The sequence below is a fragment of the Oreochromis aureus genome, linkage group 6 (assembly GCF_013358895.1).
Source record: "Oreochromis aureus strain Israel breed Guangdong linkage group 6, ZZ_aureus, whole genome shotgun sequence".
Taxonomy (NCBI): domain Eukaryota; kingdom Metazoa; phylum Chordata; class Actinopteri; order Cichliformes; family Cichlidae; genus Oreochromis; species Oreochromis aureus.
In genome coordinates, this window is record NC_052947.1 from 15,838,520 (window position 1) to 15,863,916 (window position 25,397).

At 40.6% G+C, this 25,397-nt stretch overlaps 2 protein-coding genes across 6 annotated transcripts in view; both read left to right on the top strand.

Moving 5' to 3' along the window:
* The window catches only part of LOC116333721 (LIM and calponin homology domains-containing protein 1-like), a 32,616-nt gene extending 22,962 nt beyond the window's left edge, over nt 1-9,654 (top strand). For all 5 annotated transcript variants that reach the window (XM_039613413.1, XM_039613416.1, XM_031756975.2 and 2 more), the window contains 14 exons: nt 705-834; nt 912-1,069; nt 1,183-2,029; nt 3,482-3,805; nt 4,278-4,377; nt 4,469-4,494; nt 4,702-4,815; nt 4,966-5,058; nt 5,181-5,382; nt 5,558-5,657; nt 6,230-6,304; nt 6,442-6,550; nt 7,876-7,978; nt 8,324-9,654. In XM_039613413.1, the coding sequence (XP_039469347.1) occupies nt 705-834; nt 912-1,069; nt 1,183-2,029; nt 3,482-3,805; nt 4,278-4,377; nt 4,469-4,494; nt 4,702-4,815; nt 4,966-5,058; nt 5,181-5,382; nt 5,558-5,657; nt 6,230-6,304; nt 6,442-6,550; nt 7,876-7,978; nt 8,324-8,349 (2,407 nt within the window). In that variant the 3' untranslated portion in view covers nt 8,350-9,654. The remainder of the gene's footprint in view (nt 1-704; nt 835-911; nt 1,070-1,182; nt 2,030-3,481; nt 3,806-4,277; nt 4,378-4,468; nt 4,495-4,701; nt 4,816-4,965; nt 5,059-5,180; nt 5,383-5,557; nt 5,658-6,229; nt 6,305-6,441; nt 6,551-7,875; nt 7,979-8,323) is intronic.
* A 763-nt stretch (nt 9,655-10,417) lies between these two features.
* tmem192 (transmembrane protein 192) lies at nt 10,418-22,081 on the top strand. Its single transcript, XM_031756979.2, has 6 exons — nt 10,418-10,564; nt 11,691-11,843; nt 11,936-12,197; nt 12,312-12,434; nt 19,407-19,512; nt 21,366-22,081. Exons 1-6 carry the CDS (start codon nt 10,535-10,537, stop codon nt 21,478-21,480), a joined length of 789 nt encoding a protein of 262 aa, XP_031612839.1. The 5' UTR covers nt 10,418-10,534; the 3' UTR covers nt 21,481-22,081.
* Nucleotides 22,082-25,397: the final 3,316 nt, after the last annotated feature.

Genomic DNA, 25,397 nt, shown 5'->3' on the forward strand with positions numbered 1-25,397 from the left:
CTGCTGGTGTTAACAGGAGTGCAGGTTTTAAGCCTAGAAGCTATGGCCATCTTTTATATACAGTCTGTGGTTGTGTTTGCTCAGTTTATTAGCTGCTTTATGATTAGTTTGCAGACGCAGTAACATGTCTTTGTTAGTGTTACTGTGTTGAGATACGGGCAACACATACACAACTAATATACAGAAAGATTGATTTTATTATATTTTTCCTCTCATGCTGTATCTGTTTTGTTTCATGTATAAATAATATATTCATCATTAAACCAAAAGAAACCAGATCCAGACTTTAAAAAGAAAGGTTGTTAACTTGTGAGCAATATTTTTAAGCAACCATTTATTTCTAACTTCTATCAAAGTAGCAAAGAAAATTAAGGAGTGCAGTTTGTATTCTTAGTGGACAGTTATTAGTTGTGCATGTCTTTCTCCGTGTTTGTGTATATTTATAGAAAAAAATTGCAGTTGCATTTATTTTCAAGACTTTTTTTCCTGGTTTTGCTGCTTTTTTTATCATGGACTATGTGTTGTTTTAGACTAGTGCTTGGGTGTTATTTTAGGCTCTATGTTATACACACGCTGATGTCACTAAATGCAAATAACAGGTTAAATTTCCTGGAGGGGTTTTCCAGAGCCAAATCAGGCAAAGTGATTAACTGTGGTGTTTTAGGGATTTATCTAAAGTAACACTATAGCTTTCGTTTTTCTAGGAGTGTGAGTATGGGTGACATGCTTAACGACGAGGAGGTGGGACACTTACCGTCGCTGAGCCAATCGCGACATGAACACATGCACGAGCAGTACAACAACTTTCTGGAGGATGAGGACCACTGGCAAGTTGTGAGTGATGTGAGGAAGCATTTAGGGTGCACTGGGAAAAATAAGAACCACATATTAATGATGTGAACTTGTGACAGGACCTGGCTCGCTGGAAGAATCGCCGCCGCAGCGCGTCACAGGATCTAATCAGAAAGGAGGAGGAGAGGAAGAGAATAGAAAAGAGGATGAAGGGGGAGGGACGTGACGGCAATAAGAGGAAGAGCATTAAGACTTATAAAGAGATAGTGGAGGAGAAGTAAGGATTATACAGAGACCATTTTTCTTGCCTTCCTTACAAACATACTTTATTTAGTATCGTGACAGTATTTCTACCTTTGCACAAATGTTTTGTGTTGCTGCTCTTTTTAGGGAGCGCAGAGAGGCAGAGCTGTGTGAAGCCTACAGAAACGCAGCGACTCCAGAAGTGGCAGCCTTGGTTTTGCAGCGCTACGCTCTCCGCTTCACCATCAGTGATGCAGTACTGGACAGCCTAAAACTACCCAGATCCACCTCAACACCCAAAACCGAACTAAATGAGCTGGACAAAGAGCAGAAGCCAGAATCACCTGTTAATAACTCTGAGATGTCAGAGCCTCTGCGTCAACCAGAATCACCTGTTAATAACGCTGAGATGTCAGAGCCTCTGCGCCAACCAGAATCACCTGTTAATAACGCTGAGATGTCAGAGCCTCTGCGTCAACCAGAATCACCTGTTAATAATGCTGAGATGTCAGAGCCTCTGCGCCAACCAGAATCACATGTAGTTACAAATCAGGAGCACATGAAACCTGAAGAGATAGAGACAAACACAGCAGATCAGCAAGAGAAATCAGCCACCAGCCCTCTAACACCAAACAGTCCAACCAGTCCTCTGTCCACAGTCACAGACTCACAGAGTGTGTCACCTCAGTCTCTGGAGTTTAATGAACCCCAGACCCAACTGATGGAGTCTCCGACTGCGCAACAGGCTGCCATCACAGGAGATCCACAGCCTCATGCACAGTCTCCGACTGCGCAACAGGCTGCCATCACAGAAGATCCACAGCCTCAGACAAAACACACTTCACCTCAGAGTGTGCAAGGGCAGCCTCACCCCACACAGCCGGCAAACGCTCTCCCCTCCCCACCATCTGTGTCCTCCAGGCCCATCCCCCTGCTAGCAGCCAAACCCTACTGCCAGCCTGGGGCCGCTCTCCCTGGGCACAAACCTATCAAGGTAATGACTCACAACAATCAGGATTGTCTGATAGCTGGTGCCCGTGTTGTTTGTAGCTTTTAATGTTTTTAAAGTTTTATTGTTTTCCTCTTACTCATCAAAACCTTTTGTAATACTCATCATGAAAAAAATATAACATCTCAGCTTCTCACTGGAGAAGAACTTTTAGAATAATCATTAATTAATTAATTTTAACCTTAATTTTCTGAAAATATCATGGACAACTTTTTTATTAGTATTATTTTTTTGAAGTATTCATTATGAAGATTTTAACACTAATGAAAATTTAAAATCGTGTGTAAAATGTATTATAGAAAATGTATTTTCCCATCCATATAGTCTAGGTAAAAACAACGCTAAAATATCTCTGTAGTCCTGACGTTTGTTTACATGTAAATAACACTAAATTGTTCCATTAATAATTAAAGCCTTCGCATGGCTAAATGGTTAATGCTTAGATTAGACATTGCAATGCAAGTGTAAGCAAATATCAGCATCGGTAAGAATGAAAACAAAAGTGGACCCAGCAGCAGACATGGGAAGCAAAATGTGAAAACTAAAGCTGAGCTTTATACATTTTTTATTAAGTAAGAGAAGGTAAACCGAAAAATGTACAAGCCCCCCAAAATAATTGAAAGGTAGGAAAAGGGAATGGAGGCAGCAACGAGTCAGGTAACAGACTACAGAGACAAACAGGTGAACAGAAGGAAATGACAAACAGGAGGGACAGAGGTGTGAGCAGAAAGCAGGCAGAAACAACATGTGAAAACAGGAGGTAAACACAAGAGACACATAACAAAAAACAAGTAGATGAAAGCGTGCACGCATAGACATGGCTGAGGGAGGCAAAGGCAGGAGAACACTGAGGAGACGTCAATAAAAGAAGCAAGACAAGGACCAAAAGCATGATAGACGCAAGAATCAAAAACTTCACAAACAGCAGAACAGAATTGATAAAAAACCCCAGAAACAAATCTCAATAATATTAAACAATAATCCAAAACTGAGAAACAACACAAAAGCCCCAACAGTTTCAACAACTTTATGACTTTTCCTGTCATACAATAATTGGAGTCTTGTGTATAAACAGATAATTATAAGCAGCAATTTTTTATTATTAACGAATAATGTGTCTTGATTAACACACTAGCCCTTTCATATGCTTTTAACTACATTAGAAGTTTTATAAACCATTTATTAAACCCTGCAGCACCAAATGTGTCATATTCAATACATGGGTTTTTGAGCCTTGTAAATCAAAAGTTGCAAAAATGATACAAATTGAAACTTGTCAGAAGGTTCAATAAGCACTCCAGTTTAAAAAAACTGAACTTTCTGACAGTTGATTAACATGGTTTAGGCTTTACAGGGTTAAAGTTCGTACAGTTTTAGTAAATGCTAAATAGGTTGGCTATAGTTATTTATGGCCTCTGTCTGCTTTCCTCTCACAAGGATGGGTTGGTACGAGTGAATGGGGAGGCGACGGAGGAGCTAACTGTTTCCACTCCACCTACCTCCCCTCAGCACTCACCACAGGAGACCAAAGATGTTTCCTCCGAAGAGGCGGAGAAAGATGCTCCATCTGTGGAGGCTGTTAAAAGTGCAGAGACTGCAGAGCAGCAGCCCTCGGAGACAGAGAAGTCAACGCCGTCTTCAGGCTCTGCCATCAGCTCCCTGATCGAAGGTCGAAACTGTATCATCACAACAACTATTGTGACAGAGCTCACGCAGAAGGTTGTGGAGCCGCTTCATACAGACACCCAAAACGACGAAGAGGTAATGCTACAAGTGACATGTTAAAAGATGCTTCCTATTTGTCCCATTTAGCAAAAATACCATACAATAGAGTGCGTTTAGTTTCATTCTGCTACAGAGTCATTTTTTTCCAGTGATGGATCTTGCATGTAAAGCAAAAGTATAGTTTAAAAAAGCTCATATTATTGAACAATTACATTAACGTAAAATAGCAGCTGCATAGGGTGTAAAGAGAAAATTCATCAGAGTAGTCTTGAGCAATATTTCTATACGGTTTCTGAAGGTCTTTTAAAAAATTTTATTGGTCATTATTGAAAGTTGAGGAAGGGGTTGCAAAAGGCCCAGTATGAGAGAAATAAGTATTTAGAGCTATGAATCATGCAAAGCCACTCCAGCAGATTTAATTTAGTTTTCATTCATTGTTTTTCTTGACATTTTATTACCACTGGATATTTTATAAATATAGTTGAATATTCACCCCACATATTCACAGGTTGAGACCACTGGCTTGTTTGAGAAACCAGAGGATGAAAAAAATACTCAACCATCTTCCACACCCAGCAGCATGGAAGAATATTCTCCCACCGTCTCGGGTAAAACTGCATTTCAAACAAATCCTTCACAGCGTAGCCATCCCGTTTCATTTCTCTAATATATTCTGCTTGCGTCTGTCTCGTTCCACAGAAGGACTTGAGGAGAGCAGTGTGACCGTGAGTATCTCTGAGCGGCTCCAGCTCCTCCTTTCTGTTTCTCCTTCATTCTTTAATATGATCCTGTCCTGACCCTTCGTCTCCAGTGGTCACTGTAGTCGCTGTAGTCACGCTGTAGTCAGACTTGTCCTCTCACCTTTCCTCTCTTTCTGTCCTTTTGGTGGGTATACATGTGTGTGTCTGTGGTTGTTGGTCGGGTCTGGGTAGATTGAGACCCCCATGTTGAACTTGGCTAAACGTGTTAATCACTGGGTCTGGGACCCCAATGAGGAGCGTAAGCGCTTGGAAAGGTGGCAACAGGAGCAGGAGCGCCTCCTAAAGGTACTGCAGTGTAATGATGTGTATGTGCACGAATGCCTAGCAGAAAACAGACTGCACGCGATGTAATGGACACGTCTGTAAATGTTGTGTGTGTGTCACGCGTGTGTTTTTTGAGCATTCAGAAACTAACATGAACGTGTTTCACTTCAGGAGCAATACCAGCGAGAACAAGAGAAGCTGATGAAGGAATGGGAGAAAGCACAGCTCGAGGTGGAAGAGGAGGAGAGGAAGCACAATGAAGAGGTGCAAACATTCAGACAGACTCACTTTAAGCTAAAAAAAAAAAAAACTATGTGTGCTGGTTCTGCACGTCCTGTTTTTCATCTTTGATTTTTCATTTTCTCTTGATTTTTTTCTTCTTCCAGGAAAGACGCATTCTAGAGGAGACCGTCACACCCCTCAATCCTACCGGCCTGTTAAACCAGGTGTCAGGACAGACAGCGGCAACCTCACCTGGTCCAGAAAACGACAACACAACGGGAAAAAATGTTCCTCTGCAGCACAATGGCCAAAAAACCTCTACAGGGAATGAAGATCAGCATGCATCAAAGCTGCATTTCTTCCAGGGTGAGTATGAAGTACATACATTTCTGGACATAACCGACGAAGCGTGCAGAGGGAAAACACAAACATCTGAAGAAGTTGGATCAAAAAAACTTTAGCCTCCAAAGGACAAAGTTTATAATGAGAACAGTTTAAGCATTCTTTAGAATTTATCATACTATGTTATTCATTTTTATAGATTCTGGGGCTGATGTTGAACCTTCCAAGAAACAGGAATTGTGGAAAACAGCTTCTCTCGACCGCAATACTCAGCTGAACCAGGGACAGGTTGTTAAAAGGTACACCAGGTGGCTGTATATGCATGTATCTACACCCTTGTGTTATTTTAGTTACAGTTGTTTTACTTATTGGATTGAATTCTGGGCAGCAGCAGTTAGCACTTTCGCTCTCTCCAGGTAGCAGCCCTGTGATAAAATAGCAACCTCTCCTGATCTCGCCCCATGCCAGCTGAGATAGGCTGACCCTGAACTGGATAAGGGGGATTAGAAAATGGATGTTACAGTTTTAAGAACAAACAGCTAGAACTATTACATGACTGTGTTTTATTTTAGTTATAGTAAGCAAACACTTTGAACAGTGGATCCTGGGTTAGAGATTCAGAGATAACTTCATAAATCATAAAATACAATACAATGTAGGTTAAAATGCACTGAACATAAAAAACACCCAATTATAAACCTATACATACATGTCTGGTGTTAATATTCAATTGTCAGAAGCTTTAAGTTGTTTCTTTTGTTTGTTTGTTTGTTTGTTTTTTTTGGGGGGGGGGTTGCAATGAAATGTGTTTGCTAGCATGGCACATATCTTTCAGCTGTGTATGTGAATATTTTTCTTTTTTTAACCTCAGATCTGGATCTCATGATGTTGTTACAAGTCAACAACAGTCCTCCTCTCCAAAGCCTCAGCCTCCCTCACCCAGCAGGTGATGATGCTAGCACACATATGCACCAATAAATATCTGAAATATTACCACAGATCAGCAGATTAAAGATCCATTAATGTGGGGAAAGCAGAGTTTGTATCTGACTAACTGTTCCCCTGCTCTCTTTCTCTGTGTAGGTGTGTTAGTGGAAAGAGACTGTGCACTGGTTGTTCTCAGCCTCTGGGAAAAGGCGCTGCTATGATCATAGATACGCTGGGACTGTTTTTCCACATACACTGTTTCAAGGTTAGCACGCACATGCAGAATAATTAGATGATTTTATTTTTCCTCCATATCGAAGCAGATACGCAGAGATCACCTGAGCATATCTACACTCACCAGCCACTTTATTAGGTACACCTGTTCACCTGCTTCTAAAAACAAATACCTATTCACCCAGTCACATGGCAGCAGCTCAGTGTAAACATGGTCAAGATGGCCTGCTTATGTTCAAAGTGAGCATCAGAATGTGGAAGAATGTGGTTTAAGTGACTTTGAAGGTGGCCTGGTAGCCAACACTAACTCAAATAACCACTTGTTACAACCAAAGTATGAAAAAGAGCATGTCTGAAAGCACAACATGTCTGATTGGAAGCAAAAGACCACCCCAGAGCCACTCCTGTCAGCTAAGAAACCTTAGACACAATTTGCTCTTTTAGTCATAATTGGACATTAGAAAACTGGAAAAACGTTTCCTGGTTTTATGAGTCTCGATATCTGCTGCAACATTAAGATAGTAAGGTCAGAATCTGGTGTGAACAACATGAAAGCATGGATCTATCCTGCTGGGTTGTGTAGTGATGCGGGGGATATTTTCTTGGCACACTTTGAGCCCCTTAGTGCCAACAGCATCATTTCAACATCACAAACTATCTGAATATTGTTGCTCAGTATTGTTGCTGACTATGTTCATCTCTTTATGACCACAGTGTACCAGTCTTTAATGACTAGAGTAACACACCATATCCCAAAGCTGAAATAACCTCAAACTGAGCATCATCTCATCTTCACTGCCTACCTGACAATTATTGCTGACCATCTCCATTCTTTTATGGCCACAGTGTACCCATCTTCTTTTGGCTACTTCCAGCAGGATCACACACCGAATCACAAAGCTCAAATACTCTCAAACTGGTCATTTAACACGACACTGTACTCAAGTGGCCTCCACAGTCACCAGATCTCAATACAACAGAGCACCTTGCCAAAGTGGTGGGACATTTTCAAAGAGAGAAATATTTGCAAAATTTGTACAGCTGAAAAATCTGCAGCAACTGTGTGATACTCTGATGAATGTTTCCAGCACCTCGTTGAGTCTATGACAATTGATGGCTTAAGAAGCAGTTCTGAAAGGAAAAATAAGGGGTGCGCAAGGGGGTCCAATCCGTTAGGTATACATAATAAAGTGGTTGAGTTTCTATCACAATAATACCTAAGGAAGAGAACACATAAAAAATGATACACAACAGGAGTAAAAATCTTTGTCATCTTTAGAGTTTTTAACATGAATCTATATTTTCTAAGACAGTCCTGTGTGTACATAATGTTAATGGCTGTATTTCCAAACGCAGTGTGGACTGTGTGGTGTACAGCTTGGTGACGCCTCTGCAGGGACTGACGTACGGATTCGTAAGGGAATGCTGAGCTGCCACGAGTGCTACATTGCATCTCGGGGTGAGAAGACATGCACACCCACACAAAGCAGCACAGACGGACTGCATCCTGTCCTCCACACAGATGGCATACAAAACACATACCTAGCCTGTGTGATGTCACCCGTTGGTTTGTGGGCTCCATTTTGACTTCAGCTTTTTGACTGCTAACATCTTTTTTTGTTTATCGGATTTTTGTAATGTCTGTAGGGGTTTGAGTAGCTTCTGTAGTATGAGTATATACAGATAGCAGTGAAAAAAAAGACATTGTTTCTGTCTTTATTTCACATACCAAACATTTTAGATAGTACAAACCTTTTCAGTGTAAACTTATTATATGACTATAAATGTCTATTTCTGTTTGCAGGCCGAGGTCAGCCCACCACACTATGATGACCACTGTTTTGGAGCTGGACCCTCAGTGATTGGGTGGAGAACTATTCTAAAACCCTGAATCACACTGAAACAGTCTTGACGCTACAAGTCATCATCTTTTTTCCTCCTTGAATGCACAACAGCTCACGTGGATGTTCACAATGAGGAGTCTGAATCCACGTGGGTCAAAAGTCTCAACTACATGGACTTGCAGGACTATCGCTATACTTCTTAACCGTACATGTGTATACACTTGTTTTTAGTATGTGTAGCATGGATGTAATCAAAAAAACAGTTTGCTTAGGCATTTGCACATCCATACAAGACACTCAATAGGAATCTTACGCCAAGAGCGGAACACTCCTGTCTGTAACACATCGGCCTCCCAAATCTTGACTCATTAACTCCTGCTTCTGCACTGATCATGTGACTCCACTCTCTTGAGTGTGATGCAAAAGGGGTTCAGGTTGGATAACCTGAAGTAGCTTGACCATTATAATGCCTTACTCATACCTTCTCCTTTATGTTTGGGTTTTGTGTTTACAGTTTTGCATGGATAAAAGTAACATATATATACAAGTTTTTGTGAGTATTGCTCAGACCGATAGTGAGTTGTTATTTTCTTACCTATCCTTGTGTTTGTCGTACATCATTCTGATGATTTTGTTTTTGCTTTTTCTCTATAAGTCATTTTACAGGAATGAGAATGCATGTTGTTAAGTAATAATACTTGTTCTTTGAATTTTAAATATTTTCCCTTTAGGATGTTTTAGCCATTGTTTCTTCTCACAGACTGCACCTGAATCAGTGCCTTATGTAATGAATGCGAAGGCGAGTGGAGTGTGCAGGAGTATTTCACACTCACACAGACCTAAGGGTCTTGGCACATAGTGTGTGTGTGTGTGTGTGTGTGTGTGTGTGTGTGTGTGTGTGTGTGTGTATGGATATGAATGCAGTGTGTGATTTGACTTAAAGCACAGTTCCATACCAGCAAAAAAGAAATGTTAAATGGATCAGCCTCTCCTAATCACCTGCTGTCCTCTTCCATCGCCTCCAGTGAACTAAACCAATGACATAATGTTACTTGCTGCTTCCCTGTTTTAATATCTTCTTAAGGTAATCCACAGTGTCCTAAAATCTCTCCTCGTTTGCCTCTGTATCACAAGCGTTGCCTCCCCAGAGAATAATCTGAACTGTTCTATCCTCTCTTGTCTCGCCTCAATCTGGAAACCTGACAGCTTCTTCATCTCTCAGAGGAATAGAGCACAGTTCATTGTCTTTTATAGTAACTGTATGTTTATCAATAAAATGTTTTAAATGGGATGCGATCTGTTTCTTTATTTGGGTTTACTTTCACGCTAAGATCAACATAAACGATTTTGATTATGAGCTGTAATGCTATAGCCATGCAAAGTACGCTTACTACGGGCTTCGACACTGTTAAACGACGGTATGTGCTCCCTTCGAAACCACAAGGCTCTGTGATCTCAGCGTTGTTTTAGCAAATAATAGTTTTGTTTCGCGATATCGCGGGAAAACTACTTTACCCAGAAGCCTACATTCCAGCGAGGCCTCTGATTGGGGGAGTTCGCTGTTACCATGGAAATGTTTACATGTTTCAGGAAGGTCGTATTATATTTTATTACACACAAACAAATAGAAAAAAACAAACAAACAAAAAAAGAAAAGAAACAAACAAAAATAACAAAATATATATAAAATGTTCTAAGACAGCACTACGGAAGCTCTTGGCATTGGAATCCGGGATTTGCAGTGCATTATGAGTAGTGTAGTGTGAGAAGGATGAGTCATTTCTTCACCCTTAAAATCTTTGCCTTTTTTCATTTCCCACTTTAGAAATTCAGATCACAAGTTTTTTGTTCATTTTTGTTCATAGTTCGTAGATGGCTGAGTTTGTTTCAGGCTTAAAACTCTTTTCAGTGAGCCTTAAAAAACTAACTAGTTCTTACACCTGTAAACTTTTTTCATATCTGGTCCGGTTTTGGCTTTACCGCAATCTGAAGTCGTTTTGATGTCATTATTTTTCGGTTTTAAAATTAAAACATTAACGGAACTATTGAGCAAGTACCCGAAATAGGAGGGACCGGAAGTTTACTAATATTCACCTGACCTGTCTGGCAAATAAATTGTAAGCCAATGTAGTTTGTTGTTGTTATTTTAAAAACGCTGTACGTCCGGACAGATGGACCCAAAGGGACCCTCGCTTTATGCAGTACGTACCTTTCAATGCACATTAAATTGACTGCATCGTCAACAGCGCGCTTGTTTCCTTATACTGATGTTTAACTGCACGCGGAAGTTAGCTTGTGAGCAGGCTGGCTAGTTGAAACTGTCGGCTAAAAACAACACGATGAGACGTGAATTAGCTGCGACTCTGCTTCTCTTGTTCCGCAGCAGATATGTTTTGGAAATAATTAATTAGTAAATGTTTGCTCTGTATATCTCTACCGAGTTCTTTAACTTATGGATATGTGCTCATTTCCCTTATTTTCAGTGCCGATATTGAACCGAGATTAAGAACTGAAACCCTATATTAGCTTTTTTTCTTTTAGTAGCCAGCACAAGTGGTGTAGAGTAAGCACACCATAAGTTGTCTTTACGCTTCTAAGTGCCTAAACCTTGACTGACTAGCCTTAAATACTCGTTAGTTTTGCATACATTTTCGCAGTGCACACAAACCTTAAAGCCAGACCTGCTTGGTCTGCTGTCAAATTAATTTCAGACCTGCTTCTGGGTAATTTTGGGAAGTCATTGTTTTCAGTCACTACTTATTACTTCTATCAGACCCAAAAGCCCGTAGTGAATTTGAGATAAAAACCGTTTAAATTTGCTGCTTCTTCCTGTAAACAGCTGCTAAATCAACTCAAACTCAAGGATCTGATCGCACTTAATGAATTTAAGGTAGTTTTAAGCGACCTGGAGGCAGTTGCATAAAGCTGACAGTGTTATCCCAGAGTGTTTCTACTCCTGCTCATTTTGATATGACTGATAGTTACCTGTTGTGATGTTTTAAGGTTTCTTAGCTTTTGATCTTGATTTTCTGTAACTATGCACAATTAATTTAGTGTGTGCTTTTGTGCATTACTGTCTGTATCTGCTCTTCTAATTTACAAGACAGTCTTGCTAAATCTGAAGAGTTTTGCAGTTTGCAGTCATTTTGAAGATTTTTATTTTCCTAGATAAAAAAAAAGTTAATTAAAAATAATCTGTTTGAGGAAATTGCAGAAGATGAGACAATAGTTTATCAACAAAATCAAAGTTATAAATCTGGTTGAAAAGTGGAAGACTTTAACTTGACAACAGTCTCTAAATCATACTGTATGTGTTTGTTTTATCAGGCAGGCTCCTCGGCAGATATGACACGAAGCATAGAGGAAGAGTCTTTGGTGGATGGGCCCCTGATCTCTGCTGATGCCCTCCACTCTGCCATCAGGAGAGAGTTTCAAACTGTGCCAACACACTGCCATGCCATCCTGCTGACTCTGCTGCATGTATGATATGCACACATTTGCACATACGCAGTGTTCACCAAGTCATTAAATACCAGTAAGTCTCAAATCCTCTACTCTCTTGTTCTTTTCAGGTTGTTTATGTTGTGTTGTCAGTCTGCGTAGCAGTGCTGTGTGTATTAAAATTCGGCCAAGAGGAAGTGTGCAAGAGTGTTTTGGGGACAGTCCAAGGCGACAGCGTCATCGTGTTTGCAAAGGCGTGTTTATGGATCCTGGTGCTGGTGTTCACGGGCTGCGTGCATCACCACCACAGTCGTGCTCGGAGCAGAGGATACCTGCGGTTTTACAGACAAACGCAGAGGCTGAAACAGGTGCCGTTCATCATAAATGCTGCAGGTACAACTTTTCATGAGGATACAGTGAATGAATCTGTAATGGGCAGTGTTATCCACAAGGTGGCAGTAATGCTAAAACATAAGTAAGTGTTTATATTTCTGTGTGTGTGAACAGGAAACACTCTGCTTATGACTCTTCTGGCTGCGAGATTACCACAGACTGTACACGTCTACGTGCTGCTCAGTATTCTGGGATTTGAGGTCTTGTTGACATTGCCATACCTGCTGTATTACATAGGTAAAGTGATCTTATTTTAATGTTGAGTAAAAGAATCTCACTCGGGGACTTAAGATTGACTCTTTTGTAGGACTGCAGACAAATTTAAGGTTTCTAAAAAAATATGTAGAGACCTTTAACATCAAATACTCAGGCTTACATTCTGAAACACCAAGACAATTTTTTTTGAAAGATGAAACTCAAGCTCCTTGTTGTCAACCAATCAGTTTGCACATGTACTTCTTTATTTGGTGCACGGTGTTCTTTCCTACTTTCCCCGTCGCATCTAAATAGTTTAACCTTGAAGTTGTAGAGTAATAAACCATTTTAAAAATCAAATATAGATTTGAAAAAGGGTAGGTATAGACAAAATATACTGTTTTAAAATTCTTTAGGAAGAAGAAACTGAAATATAATTTCCTTTACGTACAGATCAGATAAACTCGTTGTGGTCAAAGATGTTTTAATATTCTTAAAAAATCTCAGCTCATTTTGAATTTCTTTGGCGGAAACACATCTCAGAAAAGTTGGGACGGGGAGAGCAAAAGGTTGGAAAAGTAAGTGGTGCTAAAATGAAACAGCTGCAAAAACATTTTCAACTAATCAGGTTAACTGGCAACAGGTCAGTGACTTTAGTATAAAAATGAGCATATTGGAAAAGCAGAGTTTCACTAATCTGCAAAAAAAAAAAGCATCTATAAATTGTGGAAAATTTAAAAAAAATAATGTTCCTTTAATGGCTATATCGCATCTGGGGTACATTAAGAATCTGGAGAAATTTCTCTGTAGAAAGGAGCAAGACTTAAAGTCACTACTGGATGCCTGTGAGCTTCAGGCCCTCAGTTAGCACTGCATTAAAATGGATATACAACATCAGTGAATTCTGTTGTAGCTGCACAAAGGCAGCACATGGAAAAATAAAGAGGAAGTCCATGCTCAGCTTAATCATTCTTCTTTTTTTTTTCTTTTTTTTAATAACTGTTAAAGACATATTTTCTCTTTCCTAAAAAGCAGCCTTGCAGTTATCAAAAGCTGTTTTCACTCATTCACTGCAGCCCCTAAACCTTTTTTTTTTCTTTCTTTTTTAAGACATGATTTGCCCTAATCAGTCGGGGCAGACATTAAACAGTCTTTAACCTGCCTGCTTTCTAGTAAAGTCTGTGTAATGTTTGACTGAATCCTTGTGGGAATAAAGCAAGTAATTGTCCAGAGAGTTCACAGCGAGCGAGCAAGTGGGTGTCCTGTGTCTGCCACATGTGAGATAATGCACAGACCAGGTTTTTCCAGATATTTTCCAGAGTTTCATTGTGAAAACAACTCTTGACTAAATACCAAATATCAGTTTTATTTTGTTTTGGTTTTTTTTCATGCTTTTTCTCAGATAAAAAAAACAGCTGACATAAGACCTCCAGAGACACGTTTGGGACTTTATCTCTACCACATTCACAGGCTTCCAGGCAGCTTGTAGAGTTTAATGTAATAACACTTTTTTGCTGTTGGTTCTCAATCACTAGTTCATAATAAGAGTGTGTTTTTTGTGCTGCAGAATCACTTATTAGATGGCAGCTCTAACATCAGCTGTTTTTTTTTGTTTTTTTTTTTTTATATTAAGAGGCACACCCTGTAGAGTACATTACACACAGACACACACACTACCCCCCACTCTGTGTCTTAGTGCGTTTGCATTACAATACCTGCCCTGCCCTTTTCAGACTCGACAGCATGACAATCAACCATTCAACTCCCTGTCCACCCTCCTTCTCTCTGCTGATCTGCTGATTCTTTGCTTCAGATTCAGCATGATGTTTGCAGACTTTGGACATTATCTGTGTCCACTGTGTGCATTTCCTTTGCCTTAGCCCTCAAGAACAAACTGGTTAAATTTAGCTATTGTTATTTACTCTGTGATACACATTTCAGATTAAGTAGCTTTGGTGGCTTGTTGGCTCGAAGCAGCGGCTATTAACGCAAAGGTCCCTCACTGTGACGCTGCTTTTCTTTTTGTAGTATAAAACTCATTGTTGATTAGGATGGTGAAACTAAACTAATCTACAAAATTTTTTATCATCCGTTTTTTTGTTGTTGTTTTTTTTTGTTTTGTTTTTTAAGGGCAGGTTAGCTAAAGTTTTGCTTTTTATGTAGAAACAGCCTTTAGAATCAGACTTGCAAACAGTGTGATGCATTTTTAAAAAAGCAAAAAATAAACAGCACAGAACCATAATCTAGTCATGAAATGCATTAAATGCATGCTTTCCACACATGCAGTGAAAAAGGCAGGTGATGCCCAGCATGCCTAAAACCAAATCAGTTTTCATACAGGAGGACTGGCTATAGTAGAAGACACTGCTGTGTTCAGATGGTTTTACAGGGCAGAGACTCAGATTTACTTCATTTAATTGTACTTAAATATTTTATAGCATGAAGCTATACACCGCTTACATGAACAGCTGTAAGATAAGTCACCGCCTTATTTTAATATAAATCTCTAGAAATTCTTGAAAATCCCAGTTTTCCATTTGAGGCACATCAAACTAAACTGTGCGGTAGCAGGAAGTCAAACTTTAGTTCAGGAGAAAGGAATCAAAAGCAATTCTTAATTCTCTGATTTTATGAAGTAGTTCACTGATTTAAAATCTTCTCATGTGGTTCACTCATTCATGACGTGTCTGAGAAGAAAAGAAGTTTTAAAGAAGGGGGAATTTTTTTTTTTTTTTTTTGTAAATAAGACACTAAAAAGTATCTGGTCTCATTTGGCAAGTTATCAGGGTTATACAAATTTGTTGTCTTTTTTTTTTTTTTTTTTTTCACAATGTTTTTCTGCCTTTGTTGAAGAACGGGGAGGAACCACAGGAAATGAGTGAGAGAGATGCGACTAAAGCCCCCCCAGGTGCTAGTGATCTGGAGACGTTGTGGCTCATGGTTGGCATCTTAACCCCTAAGAAACACAACCGCTACATCCATCCACCCGTTTCTTTTAACCGCTTATCCAGCTTAGAGGAACTGAGGCTTATCCAAACTGTCAGAGGGTGAAGATTGCAGCAACATATGACAAAGATCTGGTTTTTTTTTAATCAATTGTGTTGCCTTCAAAATACCACGATGCGATATTGTCGTAATCGGCAGTTAAAAGTAGGTATTTTGCCCACGGTGTGTGTGTGTGTGTGTGGTTGAAGTCCTGCCTCCCTCTGAGTGTGTAAAGGAAAAATCCTGTTAAAGATGCTAAATCAGAGGATGCTGATATTGAAGAATCATGTGATGAAAGGAAATCCATATTAAAGTTGTGTTTGGCAGCTGAGGGGCACAGATGTGAGATGAAGATACCGAAGAGCCACAGAGAAAAGATTAGAGGCATTAGGATTTAACCTAGCCAAAGGGTAGCCCTCACCCCCTTCACCCCCTTCACCCTCTTCACCCATGGGAGACCCATGCACATTGTCCCTGTGTTTACAGTGCTGTTTTTTCAGTGTGTTTGTGTGTGGTGGGGGGTGTCCCTGGTCACCGGTTGCATTCCTGCTCAGATCAGTGCAGTCAGGCATAGCACAATCAGAACGATGCCTCACAGCACGAACCGAGCACAAACACGAACCCTGACAGATCGAGAGTCAAGGTGGCACCGGTGAGGTCGTGAAAAAGAAAATGAAAAAGAAAACTCTTTTTTTTCTTTTTCTCAGAGAGAGATGTAATGCCTGCAGCCATAAAGTCCATGCAGGAAGGCCTCGTTCAACTTGTCTTTGAAGTGCGTGCCTGATTGTGATTGCGTGTGTGGGTATGTGTCTGTGCTCGTGTGTGTGTGTGTCTTTGAAGGTTTTCTGTATGTTTCGACCTCTCTCATTTTAACATGAATACCCTCCTCTATAGACCTCCTTGCACATCAAAGCCATGCCCCGGCCTTCAAAGGCCTACCTTACATCTCTCTCTTCTGGCTGGCCAAGAACTTAGTGTAAGCACTGCAGGGCACAACAGAGACACACACACACATTGATGCTGATAGCTGCAGTATAACCTGATCACACACCAACCCCATATACTGCATGATGGGGAGAAGTAAAACAAGACTGAATCACTTTTAAAAGATTCAAACCACATTTTTGATCAGGAGGTCCTCTGTTATTTTATTATTAGTATTATTATTATCATTATTATTATTATTTTAGAATAAATTTGTTTGATGCCTGTCAGTGCAGGCTAAAAGTGAATATTTAATCTCTCACACCTTTTTATGAATGATAAATAATCATCGATGTTGGAATATTTTTCCCTGCAGGTAAATGATGAATGTTAATGTGCCTTTTTAAAGCGCCTCATTCAACAATCCTCGCTACGGTGTATATATAGTAAATGTGGGGTGGTTTGCATGAAAAATGACCCTGTGCTCTTTGCTTGCAATACTGTGGCTTACTTTATCTATTTACTGATAGAAAACATTACTTGTAAGGGAAAACATGCTCTTGGCTGACCTACTTGCGAAAGATCTATAGTTATTGGAAACTGAGCAGTGGCGTTTTTCTTTCTACCCACTGATTGCTCTACCGGAAGCCTGGGGGTTTTAGGATTCAGCGCAGTATCTTAGCTGTTCCCAGGACTGCACTGCTCATCATCTCAGATGTTGAACCTGCTGTGTGTTCTCCTAGCCTAATATACCAAATTCCACTCCTCTGTCCACCATCTGTTCCAGTGGTTCCTTCAGGCCCTGCTACTTCTCCGTCTTCTCGTGCTCCTTCTTTCTGATGTTATTGTCAGCTGGGATTACCACATCTGTCACAGCTGGCCTCCTCTGCTTCTCATCAGCCACCGCTGTGTCTGGCCGGTTAGTCAGCAGCTGCTCGTGTGTCTGGAACTTGAAGTTCCAAAGGGTCTCGGCTCTGCTGTTCTCAACCACTTTTCACTACTCTGTGCCCGACTTTGATGTACTTTCATAGTATATACTACACCTAGAAGGCATCACCGCTGCTTCTCTCTGTTATCTTTATGCTTTCTGTTCAAAAGTGAGTTCTTGCTGGTTCCTCTCAGTTATGTGGCTAGGTCATGGTGCTGCATTGATGCTCTTTGGTTAAGAGGAGGAGGATTGTGGGAACTTTACCAAAGCCGTTATGCAGATGTACTTACATGTGGTCCTTCAAAAACATTAAGAACCTCAAAGCTGTGTTGAGAAGCATCAAGTATGGCTTCAGTCGGTAGTTTTCATTGTTTTTAATGCTCTGCTTTGCTGCACTAGAAAGACTCTTGTGGTATATTGTAACGCTTGTCTTTTCGGGGTAGGAGTTGAGATGTAACACCACAAACTTTAACAAGAGTAACCCACATCACCGGTTGTGGCACATATTTTTTGACACTGCCCCCTGCTGATGGTGCATAGCTACAACAATGTAGACGTGGGTCTACAAAGCCGTGCCGCACCGACACTACCGGCGCACTACCATGCTGGGCGCATTCGCTCTTAGCACTTCTGCAGCTTCGCTGTTGTCACCTGGAAATGGGCCTTCCTGGATGGGTGTCATTGAGGCTTCTCAGATGCGAGCAGACCAGGCCTGAGCTCGTCTGTCCAGCCGTGAGAGTCTGTAACAGGAACATGTGAAATGTATCACTTCCTTTACGCTGCCCAATCCATCCATCCATCCTGGTGTGTCTGTCTGTTGAAGTCGGAATTTTACTGAAACAGATGCCTGCAGCGCTGACAGTGTGTCTGCTAAAACTAAATCTAAATGCATCATTTTACGATGTTAATAAGATTTTTCCTGCTGCATGCAGTGCATGCTTTCCTTAGATTTATTTGCTTTGTTAAATATTCTAATTAATGGAAGTTAAAACAGCTAAATGTTCAAATATATTTAAAGTAAAATGAAATCTGCAAAGTTTTCAGTGATATTTGTCCATACATCTGCTTTTTTTTTAAAAATATATTTTTGAAAGGCATTTTTCTTGTATGAAACTGGGGAATTTTAATTATTGAGAAAAATCAAGAGTGAATACACACAAAATCTGATCAAATTAGAATTTCCTTTTTCATTTGTATTTATTTTATTATTGCTTGAACAAAAAAAGCACACAAAACAGAAAATGTCTGCACTACAAAATAAAATTTTAGGAGCCCCCCCTTTTTTTTTTTTTTCTTTGTTAAATATATGAAAGCATTTTTGTGAGCTGGGAAAATAGTTGATTTTTTTTTTTTCTCTCCTGGTATTGTAAATATTTCAGAGCAGTTTGTGATTTTTCTGCATCAAACAAAGGCTCATCATTACATTTTGCCTTTATACCTTTTTGCTTTTCTCTCCTCCACCTCATTTCTGAGGAATGTAGGAATGTCTGTCTCTCACAAATACTTACTTATTATTGCTTTATTTACTTGTGAGCACACACACACAGATTTAGGGCCTCATTATGCAGGAATGTGTAGCATTTCTTTGGATTGTGTGTGAGTGTTGATGTTGAGATGCTGCACTGTAGCAAAGTAAAGATAGTGCTCTTTAGAACCTCCCTGACAATTTCCTCTGGCTAATGATGCTCAAGTCTTATCAATACTCGGCCAGCTCCTCCCTCTGGCCTCATTGTAGCCTCACCCATACAGGCTTACAGACGTACTCAAACCGTAGCCTTATGACCCTAAAGACTGCTCCAGCACATATTTTGTTTGCAGCTTCTCTTACTGTAAACTATTGGACCCACCATACACACACCTTGCTGCTAGCACCACCCCTTCTGTAAAGGTGCATGTTTAGGGTGTGAGAATTAGAGGTTTAAGTGCAGGATATGGCAGCCCATAAGAACTAACTGCAGGATATAACAGCCTCTATGTGTTTATTAGAGTCAGAGGGATGAAAAACAATTTAAAAAATAAAAAAGAAAGTGTCATGTTTCTCACCTAGGCGATTATCATGGATAGAAACCTGTCACTGCTCAATAATGTCTGTGTGTCTTTACGAGCAGTCGGCAGCATTAAAACTCGGGTTTGATGATTTTATTGCAAGGCTAAGAGCTTTTTGTTTGCTTTTCCAGTTAAAGTGATGCGGTTCAACAGAGAGCGCGCTGCACCAGATGTGAGCCAGGAAGAGCTTTCACACACCTACAGCCTCACCAACGCACCGACTGAGACGGGCTTCAGGTACAGCAGTTTCACTCAGGCACCCACAGAAGTGTTGCTGTGCTCAGATTTCAGTTTCCTCTGTGCAGACACATGAATTAAATGAATGTGATTTTAAGCCATAGCAGCATGAGTTTCCATTTTAAAAGGGATCAGTTTTAGAGCATCTCCTGTGATCGGTTTACCATTTACTTAACATTCAGATTGTAAAGATTACAAAATAACTTTGGTAAACAGACAATTTTATGATGTTAGTGCTTGGAGATGCAGTCATGTGGGCCTGATGAGGCACAACATGAGACTTGAGTGCATGTCTCACAGGATGTGGCAGTAGTACAGCTTTCTTTCTTGATATGTTTGAGGCTTCCTTTGTGATTTTTTTTGTTTGTTTGTTTGTTTGTTTGTTTTTTGTTTCATATTGAATTAAATGCTTTCATGTGCAGACTGTAATTTCTTACTGAAACAAGCAAGCCCTGGCTGGCAGCATATGTTGCTTCCAAACCTGTGTATATACAATCAGATACCAAAACATGTGAGACAGGGTCATGTTTACCACTGTGTGGCATCCAGTCTTCTTTTAATAAGTCTGTAAACATCTGAGCACTGACGAGAGGAGCTGCTGGAGAGGAATGTTGTCTCATTCTTGTCTAATACAGGATCCTAGCTGCTCAGTCCTGGGTCTTCTTATTTTCCATTTAATGATTGGCCAATTTTTATTTTATGTTTTGTTTTTTTGTTTTTAAATTCGGGTAAGATCTGAGCTGCAAGCAGGCCAGTTAAGCACCTGGACTCTTCTGCTACAACAACATGCTGTGGCATAAGTAAGACGTCACCTGGATGGGAGCACATGTCACCCCAAAAGCTGCGTGTATACCTTTCAGCATTGATGATGCCTTTCCAAATGTACATTGACACTAATGGACCCCCAAACCATCAGAGATGCTTACTTTTGAACTGAGCGCTGAAAGCAAGCCGAATGCTCCCTCTGCTCTGTGATGTTGTTTGCAAAAAGAATTTCAAATTTCAATTCAACTGACTACAGAACAGCTTTCCACTTTGCCTCAGTCTATTTTAAATGAGCTTTGGCTCAGAGATGATGGCCGCATTTTTGGACCCTCACACTCTTTTTGAAGATTTTGTAGGCCTTTTATTTTCATTGCATAGTGCAGTATAGTTTGAGAAATATTATCCTTGTTAACTAGTTTCAGTGTGTCTTTCCATCAAATTCAAACTGAGGACATTTTTCTCAAAACAAAACAAAAAAACATAAATAAATAAATAAATAAATAAATAATAATAATATGTTGTCTCTACAGTATTTTCAATGACTTCAAAACATTGATTTAATGAGAAGAAACGTGCCAGTTTCCGTCAGCAGCCCCTTGACATTAAAAAGCAATCTTGCATAAGCTACAAAATATAAATGTATAGCCAAATAGACTAGATAAAGACCATGAACACTCCAGCCTCACTGCCACCCACCTTTAAAGTGGCCAGAGTTGTCCATCATTGATATATAATCACACTATAAAAGTTAGGATGGTAAACATTTATTTGGTTTCTTCTAATTTGAAAATTTCTTTTCACACGTTTCACAATTACACAGATTTCTGGCTCTTTTTTTTTTTCTTATACTAACAGTGTGAAGGAGGAAATGTGTATTCGTAGTCATGTTGGAGTAATTTAGTGCAAACATGTATCATGTTGTTGTGTTTATGTGTTTTTGGACAGCAGTAGGGCTTCACAGCACAGAGAAATTAACTGTATCACATAGTAGACAGTTTACAGAGTAATACTTGAGATAACCCTCGCTGAACAGCAGAGGCTGGTATTGTTGTGTGAGGATCTTTTACGAGCTCTTATTTTTGTTACAGAGGAAGCTCTAATCTGGAGGAGGTGGTGGAGAAACAAGCCGATCTGATCGAGTACCTGAAACAGCACAACACCATACTGAGCAAGAGGCTGCTCAACCTCACCGCACAGCACTAACCACAGTTTGGCCTCCTCATCGATGCCAGACGAGTACACCCACCAACGCTCTGCGGAAAAAGAGCCTGATCATTTAACTCTACAAGGAATAAAAAAAAAAAAGCAATTTGAGGCTTTAAAAGAAGGAGGACGCTGTGGGCAAATGCACCTGTACACACAGACTGAGTGAGAGGGCTCCTCTGTGGGGCATCTTCACCTGAAATGGACAGATAATGGAGGAGGAGGTGAACTGAAAGCAGGAGGGCAGTTAAAGAGACAGAGGGGGGAAGTCGTGGGTCACAGATCAGAGGTGAGGCGGGGGGGGGTGTTTATCACTGTGCCACGACCCCCGGTGACCCACGTGTGCTGCCGCTTCTTGTCACTGTGAAAGAAACAGAACGGTGAAATTGTTCTAAAGATCATCTTCACCGAGCAGGGAGAGGTTATCACTTATCAGGATCAAACTAAACCAGAGCAGTTAAACCATGCTGTAACACGTGTAAGTGCTTTTTATGTATCTAAAAATGTGTGTGCCGGTGGTTTATTCGAGTTGTGTGTTTCTTTGTTCAGTCACTGGATTTGTTTGTGATCAGATTTCAATAAATCTTTAATATTCTTGTGATTTTTAAAGCCTTTTCACTGCGAGAGTTGAGACCGCATCCAAGTATGTGGCAACTGCTTTGTTTTTGTCGAGTGTTTATCTTGTGTGATGTGGTGCAAGAGCACGAAACAATAGAAACACAGCAGTGTCAACATCAGCTGGAGCGAATGCCTTCTCCCTCTTCGCATAAAACTCCCAACAGTCACGGGACTCTACACTAACGAAATGTGGAGATTGTCATTTGAAGCCTTGGTGTTTGTTCCCCATTGTGTCTCCTTTATGCTCCGGCATCCGTAACTCCACAGGGAGCGCAGTATTTACAAGGGCTTTCCCGTGTGGCTTCAAATGAGAGTGCAGATTTAATGGGAGGCCTTCAGGTAGCAGGATCCCCCGTTTGACCCGGGGCCTTTAAGTTATTTTTATTTCTTTTTTTAAAAATCTGTTTTGTGTAATCTGGATGTAGTGCATTGCATCTTTACCACAAACACAATCAAAACACAGTTTTCTTTTTTGTTTTGTTTTTATTAAAAAGTAATTCAATAAACATCTGAAGTGCATACAATATAAACAATTTGCAGCAATACTAAAGGTATTTACAGCTCTTTGGTCCGCAGCTTTTTAAGTCGATTGTTGAATATACTTGATGATATTGACTAAACGCTCGCATCCTATTTTCCCCGTTCTATCATTTGGAAGGAGCTCGAAACTGGCCGAGCCCAGCTCCGTGGTTGCCCGGCTGTTGTAGCTTTTCAAGGTTGGATGTAGACTCAGATTCTTGCTGCAGAAGCAGATACATGTACATTAAAGTCTGTGGGTGGCATCTTTGTGGAGTCCCATATCTCCCCTTCTTTCCTGGGCTCCAGCCGTGATGATTGTGCCACAAACTGCAGTCCATATTCACATTTCTCTCCTCGAGTCTTCCCCATTGCAGTTCTTCTGACCTGTAATGGATAAAAACAGCATTTAGACATACAGTCACCTTGAGTCCCCTCTTTCATCTCCTCCCAGTTCAGTTTGTGCGATTTATGTCCTCTGTTCTTCGTAAACACTAATCACACACACGTGCCTTTCCTGACTGCCAACCTGCTGGCCACGTAGCCTGTTTTTGTTAGGCTCAGCTCATCACCTCCTGCTATACATGAACACATGCATGAGTGAATGTCTCTTACCTCAAGGGAAGGGTACTCTGGAGTGCAGAGGCAGGCAGCGTCTGTGTGGGCAGTGGTGTCTGTGGTATTTTTTCCTCAGGTTCAAGAAATCTGAAGTAAAAGAGATGGTTTGATTATAGATGTAAACAGATATTTAATTAAATTAGACTGCTATCAGGCAAAAAGCTGCTCATTCATGAGGTCTGCAGGTGGATGCCTGGCATATATAATTTTGAACCTAACTGCAACTCTGTATAATCTCTTCTGACCACTTTGAGTTTCTTTTCTTTATTGCAACCCATTTACAAACAGCTGGGACACACTCACCTAACACATGATTATTTTTAAAAGTCCCTAATAAATCCAGACTGCCAGCCAAGCCCAGGAAGAGATAAACCGCCAGATGACTTTATGACTCCCCTCCCACCCCCTCTGCCTGTACCTCTGAAAGAAGCTGCCCCCCACCCCACCCTGAAGGTACCCTGCTTTATACTTGCCACTGCTACTCCATGTCATGTAAATAAAGCGCGGGTATTTGCATGAAGTTTTAACACAGTCATTAACAAAGGCGCTCCGGAGCGCCTTCCAGCCGGGGACAAAGGGCCCACCGGGGCCGCTTTGCGGATCCCCCGGCGGCGCTCCGCTGTCGTCCACTCCTCCTTTTATCCTCTCATCATCGTGTCCTCGCCATCAGCACATGAACCTATATCACAACCCGAGGCACAAAACCTCCCCCTTTAACAGCAGCTTTTTTTTTTCCTTTTCTTTTCTTTTTTTCTTTTTGGATCTGCGCAAAGATGACCGCAAACAAGTCGAGAATTTGCGGGGAAAAGCGCACCTGCTACGAGGCAGGAACACTAAAACGTTTTTTCCCTTATTACAGATGGGGATACTTATTTGTGGTCAGGCTAAAAGGAGGTTTTAAAAAGTGCTTTCCCTGCACTATTCAGCGGAATTTCTGCGAAATCAATTAATCGACACTTATTTATCAGTGTCACTCAGCTGTAATTTGTTTATGAGACTGGGGCCTTTGAGCTGAGGAAGCTTGATTCCACCACTAAAAGTTTCATTTATTTATTTCAAAATAATAAAAAAAAGTTTGACCTAATAACTCAAAACTGAGAAAATAATTTCGAGTTACCGGGTGAAAATCTTTGAGATAATAACCTCAAATATTGACTATTTAACTTACAAAAAAACCCAAAAAACACAAACAATTTTCACAACAAGCAGTGAATGCACCACCACTGTTATAAAGAAGTAACGTCCACCATGTCGTCAATAATTGGCCATCAAATGATCTCGTTTGTTGTGTCGCACTTTTAATATTGCTTAGGTTAAAACAAACTTTACAAAAAATAAACTCAACTTTTCTATTAAAAGTTTTTAGTCCGTTTTACTCATTTGGTTAAGCTAATCTGTTTTATTCGTGATAGTTAACTATAGCTAACATAGTCCAAGCTTGTTGCTATGGATGTGAGTTTAAGGGTCAGTGCGCAGTGATTCAGAACGCTACTGACCGGGACTATGTTTTGGTCCATGTAACTGGTAGTAAAGCTTCATTTATGTATTTATTTTTCTAACAAAATAAAGCTTTATTGTACCCAGCAGACATTACTAACGTTAACGTTCAGATTTATAGGCGTCCCCCTTTAAATGGACACCTCTGGACGGTGAAGTCTGAGGACGCTTACCTGGCTTGGCAGAGGAGACCGATGCTGCCATGACTGCGAGCAGCATGAGAAGGTAGAGCAGGTTGAATATCCTCATAGTTAGGTGGCAGCTGGTTTCAGGAGCTGAAACTAATGATAATTTTCACAAATAAGTCCGGAGAGTCCCTGTAGCTCAAATCCGGACTGGACTGGAGATGCTGAGTGTCTTCTCTTCTCTTCTCTCTTCTCTTTTCAGTCGAGAAATCCTCCTCTGGGAGAATCCAGTACGAACAAGTAGATCTCTTCTGAGGATAATCGCTATGTCCCTGAAGGAATGTGTGTGTCCAGAGTGATTGTCTCTGTGTCTGAGAGCGAAGTGACAAAGGTGCTTCTCCCCCTTCCTCCTTTATACAGCCTTTTTTAGAGGGAGGGAGGGGGGCTGGGTGGGTAGTTCCCACAACAGCCCCCCCCATACACACACAAACTCTCTTTCCCTCAAACACACACACAAACACACATTTCGGCACATATTGACCC